The sequence below is a fragment of the Corvus hawaiiensis genome, chromosome 3 (assembly GCF_020740725.1).
Source record: "Corvus hawaiiensis isolate bCorHaw1 chromosome 3, bCorHaw1.pri.cur, whole genome shotgun sequence".
NCBI lineage: Eukaryota > Metazoa > Chordata > Aves > Passeriformes > Corvidae > Corvus > Corvus hawaiiensis.
This window is the reverse complement of record NC_063215.1, coordinates 23,669,081-23,691,147: the sequence shown is the minus strand read 5'-3', so window position 1 is coordinate 23,691,147 and position 22,067 is coordinate 23,669,081. Positions and strand designations below refer to the sequence as shown.

The 22,067-nt window shown below is 37.5% G+C and overlaps 1 protein-coding gene across 2 annotated transcripts in view; it reads left to right on the top strand.

Annotated features, from left to right (window-relative positions):
• CSMD1 (CUB and Sushi multiple domains 1) overlaps window positions 1–22,067 on the top strand; it is a 1,116,955-nt gene that overhangs the window by 338,941 nt on the left and 755,947 nt on the right. For both annotated transcript variants that reach the window (XM_048295968.1, XM_048295967.1), the window contains exon 3: window positions 7,416–7,528. In XM_048295968.1, the coding sequence (XP_048151925.1) occupies window positions 7,416–7,528 (113 nt within the window). The remainder of the gene's footprint in view (window positions 1–7,415; window positions 7,529–22,067) is intronic.

Sequence of the window (22,067 nt, the reverse complement as noted above, 5' to 3'; positions counted from 1 at the left end):
CTATTCTTATCTGGCTTTATCTACCATTAAGCCCACAGTTTGTTTATAAAGACACCTCCTTCTCATTCCTTTCATGGATATGTGTCCTGTAAATGTGCTGTCATAGCACTGCTGCTGTTATCTGTGGAATAATTGGAGTTACCACCTTCTTGTAAATAACTGCTGTAGCTTCTCTCCGGATAGTCTGATAGTTTAAACTGATTCTAATTACTAATTAGTAAGATAACATATTAATTATTTGACTTTTTAATTCATGAATTGAGGTGCATTGAAGTGTTCTCTGTTTGTATCTTCAAGGCTGTACAGGGTGTGGGTGCCCAGGCCCCAGCAGCAGCACGGGCTGTGGGGGCTCTGTGAGGGGAGGCTGGAACTGCCCCAGCCGGACTGAGCTGGTTCCAGCCAGACACAGCCGGTTCCAGCTGGACACAGCTGGTTCCGGCCAGATCCAACCACCCACTGCAGGGCATGGCTGAGCCCACAGTTGGGGCAGGGGCATCTTCAGGAAACACATGTAAGGAAGGAGAGAAAACACCACAGAGAAAAAGAGGGGAAAAGCAAATGAGAGAAACAGCTGTGAGACCTCCAAGGTAAAAGGAGTGGGAGGAGGTGCTGCAGGCACTGGAGCAAAGATTCCCCTCCGGCCCATGGAAGAGGCCACAGTGGAGCAGGAGGAGGATGTTCCCTGAAGAAACCACAGCCTGTGGAAAGCCCACACTGGATCAAGGTAAAAGTGTGAGCCGCTGTGGATGAGCTCCAGCCCCCGTTCCCAGCATTGCCTAAGTGAAGAGGTGAAGGATTTGGGAAGGAAGGAATGAAGTTGAGCCTGGGGAAAAAGGGTTTTGGTTAATCTATCTTTTTTTCTCGGAGTCCAAACATATTTAAATTGGTAATAAAATAAACTAATTTTCCCCAAGTCAAATCTATTTGGCTCATGACCTCATGACACTAATTAGTAATTGATCTCCTTGTCTGTATCTTGACCTGGGAACATTTCTGTCTTATTTTCTCCTCCCATCCTGTTGATAAAGGTTAGTGAGACTGGGTGGTGGTCTGGTAGATGTCCAAGGCCAACCCATCACAAAGGCAATATTATATAAACTAATAAAATCAGAAATAAATTCCAGGAATCCATACGGTCTGCCTTGAATTGCTTTTTCTTCACATGCCTAATAGCCTATAGAAATTATTCAATATTGGTGATATCAGATGCCTGAAATATGGAAGGAGTTTGCTTAATTTTCATTGATAGTATGGTTCTAGGATAGCTTCCAGTTCAGCCAAATATGAGATACTACCTCTTGAACATTTTTCTTGTTTTGTACTTAATATTTGGTTTCTGTGATGTAGTGAGTTTTTTATGGAGAACTACAATAGATGGCTTAAAGCTTTAGTCCTCTTGGCTTGCCTTGTTTTCTGATGTGAAACTGATCGGCACAATCTTTTATGTAGTACCTGCAAATAACTTTGTGTTTTCATGTGGTAATGTGAATTTAATAAAGAATGAACTTATGGATTTTCTGTATATTAAATGACAATTTTAAGAACTGTATGTAAAAGCTGAGAAAATAGGACCCTGATAGCAGATGGCTCTTTGGTGTTTCATACGGCAGTTAATGACCTCTATCACTTTAGGGTAAAATGGCAGAAATATTAGGAGTTTTCCTTGTATGGATTTTGAGTGAGTGGGGAAAAAAATAAATCTGATTTTGTAATTTACTCCTGTCTTGCCCAGACTAGCTTGTAGGACAATTCATTGAAACTTAATTTACTTCATTATTAATTACATCGATCTGTTTGGCTAACAGCTTTTGCAAGAGGCATCTGATAGCTAATTTCAGGCAAGAATGTTTTCTGTTAGTCAAGTAAACTCTAGTTACCTCTTCTGAGAGTGCTAATGTATATATCAGACACAATTCCAAAAATTTTTAACAGATCTGATTCTACTACTAGCAATAATTCATTATTACTAATAATTAATCTACTTCATAGATTTGAAAAAAATAAACAGTCCTCATTGATGCAGGGTCCTCCTTTTTTCTACAGATTTTTTTTGGCTCTTAAATTTCAGAAGAAAATTCATTAAACCTTGAAAAAATGTTGTCCCATGTGGTAACCTGAATACATCAGTGGAGTACAAGCAGCTGTAGGAATAAATAAACAAGCTAATATAATGGTGAAAATGTTTCTATTTTACCTTTGCAACTGCTCATTGGTTTTTGGTGATCGTGAAACCAGCACATACTCTTGTTAAAGCAGTCTGATCATATGATGCTTTTTGTTGGAAAGCTGTTTCTGATAGACCCACTTTGGAAAGCTTCATTTGCTTCATTTGACCATTTTGACTCTGAATGTGGTGCAAAATGTTTGTTAAAAATCTAGTGACTCTGGGAACAAGGATGTAGTTGTCCTCATTGGAGGGGAGAGGAACAAAGCCATTTTGTGTCAAGGTTGTCTTTAAAACACCTGCAAAGATAAGTTCATCTTTAACCATGCTTGAAGGCCTACCCATTTCTGTGTGGACAGCTGGGACTTGGTAAAAATTCATAACTATGCCTACACTCAGCAAAGGTACAATCCCTAGTAAACTTATGCAAAGAACCTAAAAATTTTTAGACTGATCCAATTGTACTTCTGTACTTGGAAACTGCTGAGTGTTCTTGTCCTTTCTTATGGCCGCTGCTTGTGATAGGGACTGTGCCTTCCATATTGGCCATGGAGTCATTGAATAATTTGGGTTAGGAGGGACTGTGGTTATTTGTTTTTGCCACCTGCTGACATTGGGTTAAGTCAATCATGCTGTTCAGGGCATTACTGAGTATCCAGCATCACCAGGGATGGAGATACCAGGTCTTCTCTGGGCACCAGCTTAAATATATCACCACTATTGTGGTGGTGTGTTTTTTCTAATATAAAGTTGTGTTTTTCCAATACAAAGCCGTGTTTTTCATGTTGCACCTTACCCATTGCTTGCCATCTTCCCAGCACTTTTGGAAAAGACCTGTCTTTTTCTATATCACTCCAACAGGTAACTGAAGACGTCAGTAAGCTTGACCCTTTAAAATAACCTGTCATGTTTTAAGGACTTAAGAAATCTATTCTGTCTTCTCATACATAATTTTCTACAGATGCCTAACCATCTTTCAAATCCCCCAAAAGCCTTGTCACGTGGTTTAGTACCAGGAAGTCCAAGAATGTGCCTTCACAAGTAGAGAGCAGAGGAGTTCTGCTCAGTGGAGCCAGCTGGACCTATTGCTATGCTACTGGAAAAAAGCCCTTATATTTATAGATATTATCAGTAGAAATGGCTGATCTGTGAAATTACAATGGAGAATGAAATATGTAGTTGTTTCCCCCCACCGTCTGCTTTTGCTTCCCCCGCCTCCTTCTTCTCCAAACAGAGTCTGAACTCAGTAGTGGTGCACCGCTGTGTTTTCTATTATAAGTTCTGTTTCTTTTGTACAGACAAGCCAAATATATACCATCTGTGGTTTCAGAGTATTTTAGTGTGTGCATTTTGTGCTGATTAATGCTGCTGAAAGTTAAGGAGGTAGCAATATTTTAAGCTTAAAGTATTGCCATATGCTCAGTATGAAGTAATGCAAGTTTATCAAATGACAATTTTATTAGCACAGGAACTTGAAATGATTCTGCTTCCTTAGCACACACACTTGTCTAAACAGTTCCCTTTCTGGTTGCTGTAAAAGCCTACATGTTAATTGCCAAACTACGTTTCCATGATAAAACAGTGTGTGAAGGTGTGTGATTTTTCTGTATGATGAAGTGAATGTGCAAGATACATTATGATTCATGACCTAGAACCACCTAACAAAATGTTAGTGCAGGGGTGTGTGGTGTGTGGAAAATGGCTTAGTGGGTTAAGAGTGGAATTCTGGAAATGTCTGAAGAATAACACACTAGATTTTCATCTGCTGCCTAGGTTTTGTTTGCACTCAATTTAGTGGCATTTGGTCTTGCTGAATTTATTAGAATACTATGAAAAGATGCTTTCAGAAATATTTCAGGCAAAAAGGCTACCATAGAGGCACCTAGGTAGTCCGATGAATTTTTCTACTAAAGACTTTTCTGTAAACTTTTTTTGGATTAGTGTAATATAAAGACCTTGATAAAACATTTCAAGTTGATATACTTGAAGTTTCTCCGCATATTTGCCTTCTCCTATAGTAACAACCCACCCCTGAAGACGAGTGTAACACAGTTTCTCATTAATGAAAACCTTGGGGGGAGTTAGAGTTAAGCAAAACTGACTGATTGGTGTCTATATATGTAGGGTTTATTTTAGAACAATTGCAATGGAAAGCAGATGTGTAGCCCTTTTCATTATTTTTATCTTTAGTAATATAGCAATGTAAAAGCATAAAATGAACACTTGAGAAAATGTATACAGAAAAGAAAGAGAGGAGAGGATAAGAGTAGAAAGATACCACTGCCCATGGATCCAGCAATGAGACTTGATTGTGCGTCTCTTGGTCAAAGTCTCAGTGGCCATCTTGGCAAGTTGCAGGTGGGGGAAGACCATGAAGCAGGATCTCAGTGGGTTCATTTAACTTCAGCTTTAGGTGCAAGGCCCAGGTACCACCCCTGGGGATGGGCATTTTACACTGTTGCATTTTACGCTGCATCTTGCACAGTGCTCTGGTGGAAGCCCCCAGAAATGAGTCCGGGCATGCTTCTGGAGTCATTGGTTTATGACACCTTCCAAGACATTGCCTCTCATGTCAGCATGGTTGAGCCTGGTATGCCCCATCAGAAAGGGTGAATACCTTCAGGCCTACATATGAATGTCCCCTGTGAATGTAAATGTCCAACACCTTCCTCAGGTAAGGCAGGTGGGGGACAGTTTTACAACTGAGCCACTTGTGAAACAGGAGGACATTCATGGTAAAGAGCTCTGTGCTGCCTCTGCAGGGTCTGCTTCTTACCTGCCTTTTCCCTTACCTGGCTCAAAACCCAACACACATAAATCTCTCCTTGTCCCCCTTGGATGGGTGGGTGGGTGGGTTGGTGTGCAAACCTGGCCTGGCAAAGCACCCTGCTGCCTCCGCAAATGGCAAGAATGTTTTAAGTCACTACCCATTAACATTCTAGTGTCTCACACCTATAAGTCTTCAAAACCTTTAAGTGCACTGACTTAGGGTATAAAAGAATATCTTCCTTTAATGCAAATTGCAGTGTCAGCCTAAAGAATGGTCTTCTAGTATTTCAAGGATGCTATAGAAAAAATTTTATTTGGCACCTAAGAATCCATATTGTAGGAGTAACACTTACTATAATAGAATCAAAGCAGGTTGGTATAGAAATCATACCAAGAACTCAGGATGTCCACTCATGGTTCAGGTAAGTTCATTTATATGAACCAAATCCAGACCAAGTGGAGAAAACAGGAATGAGGTAGCAAAAGCTTTGTAGTTCTGCACTGATATAACTTTTTTTGGTGTTTTTGTTGCGTGGTCTTTTTTTAGTTCTCCCATGTAGTGTGGAATGTTGAGGCTAGCTGCTTCTGACTCAAGCTGATTTTCCTTTCTTCCCCTACAATGCATGCTAGTTTCCTGTAGTTTAGCAAGAAATGTTAGATCCAGGAAATACTGTAGTGCTATCCAAAAAAACCTCCCTTAAAACAAGAACTCTTTGAATCACTTCTCAAAGAAGAGAGAGACATATAAGTAAGATCAGAAAATACGCACCCTAAATTAATAATGAGCTGTCAGAGAGTACACTCCAGATGTAGGGCAAACGAGATAACTACTCTAATTTATTAAATAGAACAAGAGGCACATTTCCCTAAAAACTGCAACGTCTAGTGAAGGTGAGAGAACATACAAAAGCATGAACATAAGATGTGGCAAGCCTTATGGTAGTTCTGCAGTTTGAAGACCGAGGGGAAAATCAGCCTGGTTATTTCTGGAATTGGAGTAAATGAGGTGGAAAAGGATTATTAGGTTGACAAGCACACAGAAGGTAAAAAGATTAGAGCAAACAGCTAATTACCACATGGGAGACAATGTTGTTTAAAATGAAAGGAAGAAATTGCAGAAAGATTTTTGCTGATTTTGTTGCCTTGATTGTATGCCTTCATCTGTATTTAAAGCTCTTCTTACTTTGATCTCTGACTCTTCTATTTGTTTTCCAAAGCTCAAAATTGGAAAGAGATGAGGAACCACCTGACTGGTGTAATTGAAGCATGGAGTTCCTCTTATGTGTTTTTTATATATGAAAGTTGTCTTTAATAAACCTATTTTTTCAAAGAACATCTAGTTCAGTGGCACTGCTCTACTAGTATGTTGTTTACAGTTATTTCTCTTCTGTAGTTCTGGATGCCAATTAATGAACTATAACTTAATTGTACCATAAATTTCATGGGCAAGGTGTTTTTTTGTTTCTTTTTTAAAGACATGGATTGTCCTAACTACCTAGATCTGAAAAAGAGGCTTTTTTGGTTGGCTATTTGTGTTTATTTATTTGAGTTTTTTTAATTATCTATTTCAATTTCTAAGAAGCTCTTTCAGGGTGAAATTTGAACAAACTAGTTTTCTGGCAGGGTTATCCAATACATACTCAATCACATACTCCTATTGTACAATACAGAAATTAACTAGTGATTAACTAAGCTACCAGTATAGTTTTGTTTTTGTGGGACAATAATGGTGTCTTTCATCTTACTTATGAGAAAATAATCATTAAAAAAAATCTCACTAGTATCAGCCAGGTCTAAAAAATTGTGTTTAGTGATTTTCAGTAAAGGATCTAAACATTTTTCCTCAATCTATTTTACCCTCAAAAAAAATCCAGATTTTGGGAAATTGTCTTATAATCAATATTGCAATGTAATTATACCTTATCCAAAATTCTATTTTGTATGTAAAGGCAAGACTACTAATAAGAGGGGAAATGTTAGTTAATTTTTTCTGAAGTTCTTAAATGGAAGTGTGGTGGTTTTGTTTGTTTTCCAGTCAGTTAATGTTTATCACACTGAACATATGACATCCATGTTTTTTCTGAAGCAGTACCTGGAGGATGGACAGCATAGTCTAAGCTATGTAAAATTGTATGAAGTATCTCTGAGTGAGTCAAGGCCTGAATATCTACTTCTGGGTGTCTTAAATTTACCTATCTTCATCTTAAAATGAGTCCTAACAAAAAAAGTCTTTAGTAGATACAAACAGGTCTTTCTTTCACTTTTTTCTGGAGAGTGCATAGATCTGTTAACCTAGGAGAGTTTTAAAGCTCAAGGATATATTTGAAATTTTGCAGTGAATGTTTGGAGATGCATCAGGGTAAAGCCCATAATGTGTTTGCAGTTTGGAAGTAAAAACATCATGTTTATCATAATTCTCATCACATCTACTGATGGCCTTTATAATAAAAATTTTAGTAACTTGTAACTTTTTATTGCACAGGTTATCTGGATTTCAGCTTCCATCATCTATTGTGAGCACAGGATCTATCCTCACCCTCTGTTTCACCACAGATTTTGCTGTCAGTGCCCAAGGCTTCAAAGCTATCTATGAAGGTAAGAACTCTTCTTACCTTGTGTTCACTATACTCGATACATGTTTTTCATGTTGAAATGTGATGTTTCAATTCTGTTTGAGATTTGAGTAATCGGCTGCTATTGCATTAACTGTGGGGTTTATTTTGTAACATACTTAAAATGTTATTTTATCATGACCACAGTTTTGAATTTTAAATTTAATTTAAACTGATACTGCAATTGCTGCCAGAGTTTTCAACAAAATTTGTCAGGCCTCCAAAGCTGGATTCAGAGATAGATTCATTTAAATGGTTTTCTTATTATTTCCTAAATTTTTTTTTTGGAGGCATCTTTAGGCAATGTCTAACTTAAGGGGTGTAATGATAAAAATGAGAGGAGATATGGATCCTAACTGGTCTTGAAAATGAATAACTAATCTTGTCCTTGTGGAAAATTAAAAAGACAACAGAAATATATGTATAAATAAAATTAAAAACAGAAAAGAGTTGGCACTTACTCTGCGGAAGGTGTTAGCCTGCAGTTCTTGTTAGAAATAAGGCCAAGCATTTCTTTTGTATACCAAGAATTATGTTCATAAGACGGGAATGATACCTTTTGTATAGCTCAAAGTATTAAGGAAATGGTTTTACGAGAACTGCAGCCATTGTTGGGGAAAGTTAACAGATACAGTGATATTAAGTCGCTTATTGGATAATGAGGTTGTTTTGAGTGTAATTCAGGATTGTTTTCAAACTGAGTGTGTGGTTGTTTTGGGGTATTGTGTGTGTTTGATTTTTTTACTGCTTTTTTTTAATTAATGGAAAGGCAGGGTTTCTAATACTTAAAGTTGTAGTTGTAGCAATTTTCCGATTACTTCTCAAACTCCAAGTGATTTTTTTCAGTGTTTTCATAGATCTAATCCTTGGTTGATAGTGTTTATTCTGAAAATTTTGCCTACAATCAGTTAAGTGCCTGAAATGTTTCTATTGATGCAGCTGATGTGGAACTGAATCTAGAAAGTAGTATGGTTTGATGGTAGCTCTTTACTAGGAATAGAATTTGCAAGTGTGTAAATCCATTACATTGGTCACCACTTTAGAGAAAGTCACAGTACCTTAGAGACCGCAGGTGTACCTTCAGATGCTTTGTGAGTTTTGATCATGTTTCTCCTAGAACTCTTGAAACTTTACCTCCCTTTCTTGACAGTGCTGAAGTCTACTCCATATTGATAGGTATCTTTCTTTCATATCTCATTAATGTTTTGAAATGATAGTGTTTTTTAAAGCATCTTATTGAATTTAATATGCATATTGAGGGGATTACATAGGTGTGAAAGACAGCAGCATAGGAGGTGTCATGAGTAGCTCAGATTTTTTTTTGTTTTGAGCTTTTTCTGTTTGGGTGGGCAGCTCACAGTATGTCTTTCCTTAGTAGCTATTCCTCCCTTCCTTTGTCCCCCAAAGCCTTATCACCTGGTAAGTCAGCTAATCAGTCTTTTATTTTTTAACTGATATGAGTGCCATGAGAAAAGACTAAGAAAGTTTCATTGCAATAGTCTTTATAAGCTTTACTAGGTAAATTGAGAAAGATCATCATAAATCATGAACACACCAGGAACTGTTTTTGTTGCCTCAATAGGAAGCTGCATTCCATGTACCTGTATTGTTCTGTTCTATGAGATGCATGGAGTAGCATAATTCATCCTTTTATGTAATCTGAGCAGTTTGTTTTTCATATTGAAAAGGACAGTGAAAAAGGCTAAAGGACATCTCTTGACTGTCAACTTAGAAACACATGCATGGAGCCACAGGCTGTAATATAATGACACTTCCTGCTGGCCCTCTTTCTTGTAAAAACCCCAGCAGGAAGAGCTGTAATTAACAGCAACAGAGAACACCACTTTCTGGTTAAACAACACTGCCCCCTTTCAGATTTAGGGCTGTAAACCTGGTGTTGTCAATGAACTTTAAATTGACTTCAAAATATGACATCTAACTCTGGAAAAAGCGGAAAATGTCACTCAAGTGACAGCATTTCAGTGTACAGACAGGCAGTGGGTACTGATGGTTCTGGAAGGAGTTGTAGCAGTGAGGGTTTAGGTGTTTTTTTGTAAAGGCTTGGAATGATTTCTGCTGCAATGGCCAGCTGACTTGCCCATAATTTAAGAACTTCCCTAAACTACCTGTTTTTAATAGTGACTGCTTCTGGCTCCTGTGTCATATGTGATTTTAAGACAGACGTTCAGTTCCTCTAGGACAGGGGAATACATACCAGATATTATCAGCCAGTAGAAGTCTTTATAATCACTCTGCCAGCTACCCATCCCTGGCTACTTGCCTTCCTAATCTATATGCCTATCCCTGGTTTTGGCCAGCTCTTTCATTCTTCTCTTGAGTAAGTGAATTACCATTCACTTGGAAGCAAGGGAAGCACTGAAGTGCTACTGAATGCTGCTGCCAGCTGAGAGTTTGGGGTATTATGGGTTAGGAATGCAGAGTTTGAAAAACTCAGTAGGGCACTACACTAAACCAGGAAAGAAGGCAAGTGAACCATTTCAGTGGTGATTGAATGGCCTCTGAAGTTGCACCCACACTTGGTATCCCTAGCAGAGAGAGAGCATTACATCCCTTCCCCTTGACTAAGATTCTGACCTGTGCCTTTTACTTGGTATATTCTTCATTTATGACCTCAGTTACTATGCAACAATGACATAACTGGATCTTTTGTGTTTTTAAAATAGAGAAATAAGTTATGAATCAAGCTAGTTTAACCACATTATGGCACTGTAAGCCCTTGAAGATTGGTAGTACTTATGTGACTTAGCCTGCTGTCACCCATATACCATGTGAATATTAACATTACTAGCTAAATAATAAAACTAACTAAATAAATTTAGTTACATAACGAAATCAGATCTTTGTGGCAGTAGACTAGAGAGTTTTAACAAGACACTGATGTAGTTGGGCAGTTACTGAGTTCTTAGGCTGAAATGTAGGTTTCTTTACTGTATCATTACTTCACCAGATTTATATGTGAGTTTCTGAGATTCTCTAATATTTTTAACTAATAATACTTTAATTTTTCTCAGTGATCATATCAGCACTCTAAATTCTGGTACTGATGAAAACTTGAACTATTCTTATTTTCTGAAAATTATCTGTGTAAGTTTCAAACATGATTAAATCAGTGAAAATAACTATGAACTTCAGAAGTAGTAAGTTCAGTATATAGTATCTGTCAGCTTAATACGCTAAATGATTTATTGACCATTACAATCATTGTTTCATATATAAACATAAGGTTTTAGCAATGGAATTGGAGAATTGAGGGATAGCTCCTCTTTCTGTAATGTGTGGTTGTTTTTTATAATTGCAGTGGTTTACACCATAGGAAATATGTTTTGGCTTTGCAGGGACTGCAGAAGGAGAAAACAAAGTACTTGTACTTGTGCAATTTTGCTTAATTCCCTGTTAAAATCAGTTTGATTCCTACATTTCTAGAATGAAGTTAACAAGCCATTTTTTAAAAAGGCTACATACAGAATTAAAAAATCAGCATTGCTAAATCATTGTAGTAATTTTCTTTGAAAAGTCAGAAGTATTCCTCTCATACAGAAAACTATGACAGCAGTATCTGAACTGCTATGCATATGTATAATTTGAGTAATGCATGGTCTTTCTTCTATCAAAGTACCATGGCCTGCCATTCAGGGAATCCAGCTGTCAAGTGGAAAAGAGCTGGTGAAAGTACAAAACTAATGTCATAGTGTATTTCTAGTCATCAGCATAAAATGAAATATCATGGGGTTTAACTTATATTTGGATACACTAGTGTCTGCTGCTAAACATTTAGATGCCCTCTAAGGTTAACAATCCTTGGTTCATTTTCATGTTTTTTGGTTGGGTTCTTTTTGTGGTTTTCTTTGGTTTTGTTTGTTTTTGTTTTGGGTTTTTTTGTGTGTGGGTGTATGTGGTTGTTTTTGTCGTTTCTTTGTAGTGTAGAATTGGTGGACAGTGTTTAAACAACAAGCCAGATGTACTGGACTTGGTGTTTGTTTGTACCTTTCCTTGACCTCTGTTCTACAGCAGCAGCTGTTCCTCACCAGAAAAAGAGCTCTTGAATCTCCCTCTATTCTACTTGCCCTCAGGCCATATTTCCCTTTTTCTTTTTTTCTTTGATTTCTCAAAGCTTTCTGCTCACACCCAGCATTAACATTTATACTGTCAGTTACCTCATCCTCCCTTATGCAACTTCCCAAAGCTTCTTTTTAAATCCTTTTTAACATCAACAGCAGAAAGTAGTGATGCACTTGCATGTTATATAGTCTTTGAAGAAATTTTCTTTTTTTTTCACCTCTTGCTGCTCTTGTTCTTCCTGAGTATCTGTTACATGGTGGGCGATTGTTTTGTTTTGGTTGTTTTTGTCTTGTTTTTGATTTCTTTTTTGTTTGGTTTGGGTTTTGTTGTTGTTTTTGTGTTTGGTTGGTTTTTTTTATGGTTCAATACTTTTGGCTATATAAACAAAAGACTTGAAAAATTTCCCCAATCAACTTGGTATGATTCTGTAAGTTTGCCAAGGTAATTTTCCCAACACTGTGATTTTTCTAGTCAACATGTACCCCAGTGAAGATAATGGACCTCTAGACTCAATCTAATGTTTGTTGGGTTTTGCTTGTTTCCCTCCCTGAAGTACCAAAGTACCTTTTCTGCACTCGGTTTAAAGAGTAAAAATTTGCTTGTCATTTAGTCAGTGCTTGAACTACTTCCTACTTTTTGTCCATGAGTCTAGTTAATGGCTATGTAGTTCTCCCAACAAACCTTGGTACAATGATGAGACTAGTTACTCTCTGGGAATGGATGAATAATTCAATGAATAATCTGAGGCAAATATTTCAAGTAGGAAGCTAAATTGGCAAGAAAATACCAACTTTAAGCAACTTGTATGCATAATGATCCCCTACTATTCAGTGTGAGATGAGTCTCCTGAATCTTCAACCATCGCCAGTTAATCTCTGTGGTTTAGTCATGGGTGCTCTTTTATCTATTAGACAATATTTAATTTTCTTAGAATCATAGAAGATTGGAAGAAACTGTAAAAATCATCTAGCTCAAAACCCCATCACCACCATGGGCAGGGAGCCCTTCCATTAGCAGATTCAATAATTGGAACAATTTTGATTGTTTCAGTGATGTGAAACTGTGAATGACTTGTGAACATAAGTGGATTAGTAAATCCAGCTCAGAAAAGCTCCAAAAGATTATAATGAATATCTAACGATGAAATCAAGAGTTATGCAGTTTGTTCTATATTCTCTTGCATGGGTTTTGGGAAGGATTCGGTTTGTCACTCCCAAACCTGTAAGTATTTTCTCTTCTGCTGTGGTTTTTGGAGAAAGAAGCAGTGTAAATTCTATTAATTTAATCTTTTTAAATGTTAAAGGCACAAACTGTCTTTTTCTTAGCTTTTCTTTAGTAAGAAAACTTTACTAATCTTAATGCTGTAGTAAAAGCTGCTATTGTTGTAAATGTAGTATTGACAGCTTTGTCTGTTAGTGTAATTTGCTGTAAGACCTTTTAATAGGCTGATATATTTCTTTTTCTATTTTTAGTTAAATCGTATTTTGGTAGTCTCTTCAATCTGAGATTTTTGTTGAACCTTTTATCAATATGTGTTTGTGTATGCACATGGTAAAGTAAACCAAAAACTTTAAATAGTGAAAGCAGAGACTGAAATAAGACTTTTTTTTTTGAGGCTTGAATTTGTAGCTGTACCTCTTTGGAATGGCAGTAATTGTTTTCTGAGAATGAATTTGGGTAAAAACTTCCTTCATCAATTACAGTCCTTGAAAAGGAAAAGGGTTTTTTTTCTTTCTTTAGCAAATTTTCATTAAATTAACATGTTTCTGGAATGGTATCATATTAATGGCTGTTAATGATGACATACAGGAAAGAAATCATAATGCAGTTAAAAAAACTCCTGATATTTCAGGTATCACACCATGCCATAGTTAGTAGCAGGAAAATCTCAGGGCAGAAGAGGTCTAGCAGGGCTGTGAGCCTGTTCTATAAGACCTCTGCTACCTAATCTAGAATATCAATGATTTAGATATCAAAAGAGTTTTAACAATATCAGCTAAAAAAATTATTTTTAATCCTACATGTGTTCAGAAAACTTCTGAAAAATGAAATGCTGTGTTTGTGAAGAGAGATAGGTAAAATAGTCTGCTTGTGTTTTGAAGTGTATGAATGAATCTTCATCAGTTAAAGAAATGAAATTCCTTTCACTTAATGTTGCATTTCAGCAATATTCAAAGGACCAGGATGGAATGCTATTTCCTTAAAATGTTCAAGGGCATAAATTTCCCAATTTGAAGTTCTAGGAAATTCTTTCCTAGAAAAAAAAGGCACTGTACTGAAAATTGTAATGGAATACACCCTACTTGAATTGGCCAAAAAAATTAAATTAAATATTGTAGGTCTCATTATTAAGCCCTGAATTTTGTATCTAAAGGAAGAATAACTTTTATGTTATGCTATGATAATTATGTTAGTCAATTTATAAGCTATGCCAGTTGTGTTCTGCTTTCCATATTTCACCCAGGCTCAATCTTTCCAGCTCGATCCTTAATGAGGAAAAGACATCCTTCATGTGGCTAGTAGCCGTTTCAAAACGAATTACATGTTTTAAGATAAGTTCTTGGAACTGTCTTTTTGGCTGCCTCTGATTCTGGAAGGGATTATTTTGTGCCTTCTGGTGACTTACTGATCCATGTAAGAGCAACAGTGATGTTTTTCCTTGGTGCATGAATCACTAACAAACACACTGTTGGTGCTTCATACCTTGTTACGGTTTAGTGGACTTGTAACCTCCCTCCACAAAATTCTTACTTCTGCTATTATTTGAGATCACAAACCCAAAATGTTTTGGTTGAAGTGGGCTTGCTAGAGGGAAAGATTAAGGAGTTGGTCCTCTGCTACTATGACGTGCCAGTCCTAAACCAGAACAGCACATTCTAGCATGGAAAACAGAAGTGGAAAGTCAGTGCTGTAACAGGATTGTTTCTGTGTAGCCTAAATAACTTGCTACAGTGGTTTCATGTCCCTGCTACATCCTGAGAGATCATCATCCCAGCTGTGCTGATATTAATATCCAGTTTCATGTTCTTTCTTGTCTGGCATCGCTGATATGTGTTCGTATGACTAATATTAACTTGTGAAAAACACGAAAAGATTTTTTGAAATATCACAATTATCTAAGTGCAGTCATTGCCTTATATGAATGAGCATTAAGATTATTGTTGTGATTTAATCCTGGTGGGCAGCTGAGCACCACACAGCCACTTGCTCACCAGCCCCACAGTGAATGCGGGAGAGAATTGGAAGGGTAAAAGTGAGAAAATTGGTGGGTTGAGGTAAAAACAGTTTAATAGTTAAAGCAAAAGCTGCATGTGCAAGCAAAGCAAAGTAAAGATTTCATTCACTGCTTCCTATCAGCAGGCAGGTGTTCAGACATCTCCACAAAAGCAGGGCTCTATCACGTCTTTGGTTACTGGGGAGGACAAATGCCATCACTCCCAACATCCCTGGGCAATGGCAGCCCTAGCCAGACTCCACCCCTGCCCACTTGGCTGCTGAGCATGATGCCTTTGGTCAGATGGGGTCAGCTGTCCCAGCTGTGTTCCCTCCCAACATCTTATGCACTTCCAGCCCAGTCGTTGACAGGACAGAAGAGGCCTTGACACTGTGTAAGCTCTGCTCAGCAATTTTGTGAAATATCCCTGCATTATCAAGACTGTTTTCATCACAAATCCAAAACCCCACACTAGCTACCATGAAGAAATTTAATTCTCTCTTAGCTGGAACCAGTACAAATGTGCAGCATGATCTAAAAATCCTGTAGATCAGTGTTGTAGGTAGCTTAAAAAGAAACCCTAAACAAACAAAAAAACCTCCAAAATAAGCAAACCCCACTCCTACTGAATAGAAAGAGACTAACTTTGCCTGTCCTGCTCAAAATGCTCTAGTTCTATCCGGACTTTAATTTTTGAAGTTACAATATATTCTCTTGCAGCTGCAATAGTTTGATAAACAAACAAGGTCAAAACTTCCATAATTCTAAAATTGTGTTGGAATTTTTTGGGTTTTTTTAATTCATCCATATAAGGAATTTATGGAATTCATCTCTTATCCAAGTGCTTTTCTGAATCAAGCCATGCAATATGACTCAACAGAGTTGGCATTTTTGTTTGTTCCATTTTACAGCCAAATGGGATTTGGTGGAATAACTTCTTTTGTTCATAGCCCTGCAGATTTGCTGGAGATAGAATTTTAGCTAGGCAGCCTGTGTCCTTCCCTACTCACTCCATATTTATTGTAAACAGCAACTGATGCTAAATATCAGGATTCCAGGAGTTAAAGAAGGAACCTGTTTTCTGTTCAAAACTCCATTTTACTTCAACTTTCAGCTCTGGACTTAGTCTCTTCCTCTTTACCAATGTGGAAGTTAAAACAGTGCCAGCGTCTTGTGCATGTTGCCAAACTACTCACAGGAGATTTTTGATGCATTTATCCCCAGGCTTCTATTTGGTTGAAAAGTTAAATCCTAATTTCTTTTCTAGTTACTGGATATACTCAGTAGGGTCAGCTTGTCTTCAGATGGTCCCAGATGGAATACAACTGCCACTTACCTAGATTTTAATGAATCTGACTATGACTTGCTTCATTTGTGGTCTGATTTGTAAAGCAAGTTGTTTTTTTCCTTTGGATGGCACAAAGTAGGGAAAGTTGTAATGGGCTTTTCAACTCTTGGATAATAAAAATGCATTTCCAGCCATACCAGTTCTGGTTTGCTGTAGTCTTTCTTTTGTTTATATATTTTTTTTTTGTTATCTATTTTCCTTAACTTAAAGTAGTATCACTTTTTATTATGGAAACTGTTGCCTTTATAAAAATGTCTCTGCATCTTAGTAAGAGTTACTGTTGATAACTACTTTGTATTTATTATGAATCTGCTTGCAATGGCAAAGATGACTTAGGGATTTTATGTCTTTTGTTGCAAAAATAAAAGAAAATGAAAAAATCCTTATCTCATCTGGGATCATTGTTTGCAGATTTTTATTCTTGTAAACTGGAAAAAGGTGTAGTGTGATGCAGAGTTGAATCAGTATTTCTGGAATAAACCCCTGTGGGTTATTGGGATAGAAAATAGGAATTTGGATTTGCTTTGTTACTGTAGCCAGCAGCTGTTATCCTGATTAATTAAAGGTTGTATAATTTGCTGTGTTAGATGGATAGTTAGCATATAAATACAGTCACATACCTTGCTTTTCATCTTCTCTTGTATAACTAAACCATTAATAATTGCACTTTGAATTACTTTGTTTTTCATATCCTTCCCATATATTGAAGGTTTCATTTGCATAACTTTTCATGTTTTTCTTTTGCAGTTGGGATAATAAGGCAGATAGATGGAAGTTTGCAATAAAATATACTCATCAAAACAAACATGTCTAAATTTTTACCAAGGTGCTGATCTTGCTTAGTAATGAAGAAAATAACTGGTATGTCACCAGCTTGTTAATTGTGAAGAAAGGGAGTAGGTTGCTTATAGTACGCATAATGTAGACACTGCATTTTAACTGAAATTTTTGAGATTTGTTCAAATCTATTATGTGATCGTCATCTCTATGTTTTTGTACTATCTATTGGACTACTTTGTGTATTGCATATCTAAATACCGGTCCTTCACCCAAGTAACCCCATCAACTTCTTTAGGTATATGTGTTGCTATAAATGAGTCTGCAAAACCATTTAGAGTACTTGTTAACTCTGTATTTTGTATTTGTACCCTTTAACACTTGGAAATCTTTTATCTTGTATATAGTGGAAGACTTCCTAAAATATTTACAGAATTATTTATGCATGGAATATTTTCGAGAAATTTTGCCTTAAGGTTCTTTGAAGCTGGCTTATAGGATTGACTTGAAAAGGGCCATAGGAGGCATGGAAGGTCACACAGTCTCCTTGACTGTATTAGATCTGTGCCTTTCTTACACTTGCTTAACAACAAGGCATATCTGTATTGTGTCAGTGAATTGTAAACCTGAAGTCACAAGAATGTTAAAGCAACAATTTTGACTATGCAAAATCTTACATATGGGGAAAGAGTTAGCATTCTTTCTGTGTGTATGTCTGTAAACCCAGAATTTTTAGAGTAATCAGTCTTGAGTGTCTACTCAATATTAGTCCAGATGAAATTTTTACAGAAAATCAAAAAGAACAAGAATGAAGTCATAGTTGCACAAAAAATTCTTGGTTTCTGCTCTTTTTCCTAGTATTATGCTTATCCTTCCCCTGCTCATCTGGGTCCACTAGTTGATGCTTTCTTCTTCCCCAGTTTTAGGATGCACTTGAGGTTATTCGTACTTAAAGGGATTTTATATGTTTTCTCTTTCTTCCATGGTCTGCAGTTCCACATATTACCCATACTTATTTAATACAGTGTCCCATGCATGTTAGCTACTACTTATTTGGTTTTTTGTTACTCATAAACCCAGTTTTGTCTGGGTCTGCATTTCTGTAGTAGACTATGGGTGAGTTGTTCAACTAGAGTTGTGGGCTCTCTAGTACCAAGTCTTTGTTTAATCTCTTACTGTTCCTATACATGTATTTCCCTGGACTGCATCCTTTATCTCTGCTTCTCAAAGACTCAAAGCAGGCTTGTATTTCTCTGAACCATGTCATTGTGCCAGTTGCAAAATACTTCATTCTGCATAGACTATTTGCTACAGCTATTAATTTAAAGCTCTGGTTGTACCATCAGAAAAAAAAGGAAGGAAAAAAAAAAGAGAAAACCAAATTAGCCTTAGACAGCCAGTCAATTAGAAAAATTCCTATCACAGCTAAATGAAGTAAAGCAAAGCTGCAGGCAAGTTGGAGAATTTCATACAGGGTGAACCTGACTGTAGCAAGCATTGGTCCTGAGGCCTTGCAATCCCTTTACAAAACTTGTGGTCCATTACAGAGGATGGCAGTACTGGATTACAGGGTTTCACAGTCATAAAACATGGTGTGCATAAAACAGTTACTTTCCTGATACAGCTTTAGTTTTCAAATTTGCCTGTTTTAATTAAAGTTCTCATTAGAACTCTCAGAGAACTGTTGAGTGTGAAATCCTTGCCTGGTCCCTGTACTACCAGGCAGCTAGGGTGACCCTTGCCTTGATGCCTTGATGGGGCTACCTAAAAACAGAGGCTAGGCAAAATTAAGAAAATAAAAGTGAGTATATTTATTGAAGGGTCTTCAGGTATACTTCAGACAGTCCAAGCCCCAGGGGCTACACCCAAAATGGATGCCCAGCTCACAAGTTTTCATACTTGTATAAGTTTGATCCATTTGCATATCGGGAGTTAATTCTCCAATTACAGCTTCAGGTAATGAAGTTATTAATCGAAGTTTCTTTCCCCCCTAACTCACTGTTGTTTAAATTTCTCAGGGCCTAAGACAGCAAGGTGTCCTTGAGTTTCAGGCCTAGAGAGGATTTGTTTAGTCTGACCAGAATGGGAGAACAGTAGCTAATGGGCTATATGGAGTTTTTAGAATTATGCACTAAAGAATTATAGGATATGAAAAATATAAAAGCTAAAATCCTAAGGCATCAACCTGACTAGCTCCCTAAATTTGTGATAGCTGGATACCGAGGTATTCATAAAAGACTATAATCATTAAATATTTCAAAAGCCAGTTAATATTAGAAGCCTGTGTTAACATTAGAGAAATAATCTCAAAGCAGAGGTGTCTGTTTGTCTTTTTTGACCTTACAATGCAATTTGAAGGACTACCTTAGCTGTCTGTAAGCTGAGCATTTTAATCATAGAACAGTTTGGGTTGGAAGGAACCTTAAAGATCATTTAGTTCCAACACCCTGCAGTGAGCAGGGACATCTTTTACTACATCAGATTGCTCAAAGCCCTGTCAAACCTGACCTTGAATGCCCCTAATGATGGGACATTCACAACTTCCCTGAGCACCCTGTTCTAGTGTTTCACCATAATCATTGTAAAATATGTTCTTATAGCTAATCTGAATCTACTCAATCCTTTAAAACCCCATCACTCTCCCTAACACTTCAGACCTTGTTAAAGAGTTTCCCTCCATGTTTCTTACAACTTTAGGTATTGAAAGGCCCCAGTGGGATGTCTCTGGTATCTTCTCTATGCTGAACAACTCAAAACCTCTCAGACTTTCTTTACAGGAAAGGTGTTTTGTGACCTCTCCCTGGACCTGCTCAAAGAGGTCTGTGATGTTCTTGTATTGGGGCCTCCAGACCCGAATGCTGCATTCCAGTTGGGGTCTTACGAGAGCAGAGTAGAAGGGAAAAATCCTCTACCTCACCCTGCTGGTCACACTGCTTTTGTTGTAGCTCAGAATGCGATCGACCTTCTGGCCTGTAAGTACACATTGCCTGCTCACATCCAATTTCTTGTTCACCGCTATTCCTGGATCCTTCTTCACAGGGCTGTTCTTAATCCATTCATTCCTTAGGACGCGCTGATATCAGTGAGTGCCCTGACCCAGCTGTAGGACTTTTTACTTGGCCTTGTTGGATTTCAGGAAGTTTCCATGGGCCTATTTGTCAAGCCTAACAACATCCTTCCAGATGACACCCCTCTCCCAAGTGTATCAGCTGCACCACTCAGCTGCACACTTGCTGAGGCTGCTCTCAATCACAGTGTGTCCTTAATAAAAGTATTGAGCAATATTGGTCCTGATATGGCCCGTGAGGGGCACCTCTTGTGATTCATCTGTATTTGGACATTGAGCTGTCAACCACCATTCTTTGGATGCATCTATTCACCCAGGATCTTCTCCATTGACTAGTCCATCCATCAAACCCACATCTTTCCAATTTAGAAGCAAGGAAGTTTGAGAGTACTGTATCAAACATCTTGCAGAGGTCAAAGTATTGCATTGAGGTTCAGGGACTTGAAAGATGAGGGAAGAGCACTTGCCAGTGAAAACAGAGATAAAAAAGTCATCAGGTAGCTAAGCCTCCTCCATGTCATCAGGAGGAATTTCATCATGGAAAGTGTGATTAAATATTGGAATGGACTGCCCAGGGAGGTTGTGGAGTCACCCTGAAGGTGTTCAGGAGATGACTGGGTATGGTATTTAGTACCATGGTCTCGCTGACAACATGTGGATCACTTAAGGGCTGGATTCTGTGATCTTAGAGGTCTTTTCCAACCTAAATAATTGTGTGATTCTGTGCTTTATTGGGAGAGTACAATTTCTTTTGTCTTCCTTTTCTGACTAACATACCCACAGAAGCTGTTCATACTGTTCACAACCCTTGCCAAATTCAGGTCCAGCAGCGCCTTCCTTAGCTTTCTCGATGCCAGGTTGCATGCCTGTATTCTTCTCAGGATCTGTGTCTGCTTCTTAATCTAAGATTTAGACCATGTACACTGCTTTACAGAAAGTCAGCATTTGAACTGAAAGGACCTTTAATAGAAATATATGGTTCATGTCAATGGAAATCACTCTTACTTCAAACATAGTTCGAGAATGCTATATTATTAGATAATTTTTCAGTATTCTACATATTTGAGTTCTTTGATTCTTTTGAAAACTGTCATTTTGGAGGCTGGAGAGAAGTCATGAAACTTTCTAAAACAAAGTGGGTCAGGGTCCCTCTCCCAGTTCTGTTTTGAGATGAAAAACTGGTTTTGGAAGCAGAAGCTTTGAGAAAACTGGTATCTCTGCTGCAAAATGTGTGAAATTTTGCTTACTTCTCAAAAGATGCAGCCAATTTAATGTACACTTTATATGTAGCTTCCTGGTGGCAGCAGAAGAAAATTTGCTCAGTCATCCTCTTTAAATTTCTTGGGTGACTGTGGACACCCACAGGTAGTCAGTTCCTTTTGGTCCTGTGTTCTTGTAAGTGAAGAAGCCTTCTAAACTAACTGACAATTAAAAGATTTGTGCCTGCCTGGGTTTTCACCTTCCAATACAGTGTGGATGTAACAAGGAAGCTATGGGGTGTTTTGGTTTTTTTGGAGGTTTTTTTTGTTGTTGTTTTTGGTTTGGGATTTTTTTTTTTTTTTTTTTTTTTTTTTTTTTTTTTGAGTAATAGCTTCCTTGGGTTTTCTAACCTTGTTCTGCATGTTTGTATTTAAAAATGTAAAGGTACTGAAAAAGTACATTTTGGGGAAAAATTAATTAAGCAGTGAGTGATTGGACAGCTGTAGAATGCTGCAGTTCTCTTTAATGCTGTCAAGTCAGTTCTGTGGTAGAGAAAATGGCAACAGTGATTCACTAAAATGAAGTGGAATATATTTCAGTGCTACTCATTTGATCAGCCTTCACCTAGACAAAGAAAAAGCCTTTCCAGCATTGTTTTGTTGTGGTGTGTGTTTTCATTTGGTTGGTTGGTTGGTTTTTTTCCTCTCCCGTCAAAACTTTCTGTTGCCCAAATACTACCCACGTGCCATCCTTTCCTGACTTTAATCATCATGAAATTGCATGCAAAATAGCTTATTTGTCAAAATAAGCCTTCAAATGAAAGAAGAACCTCTTCC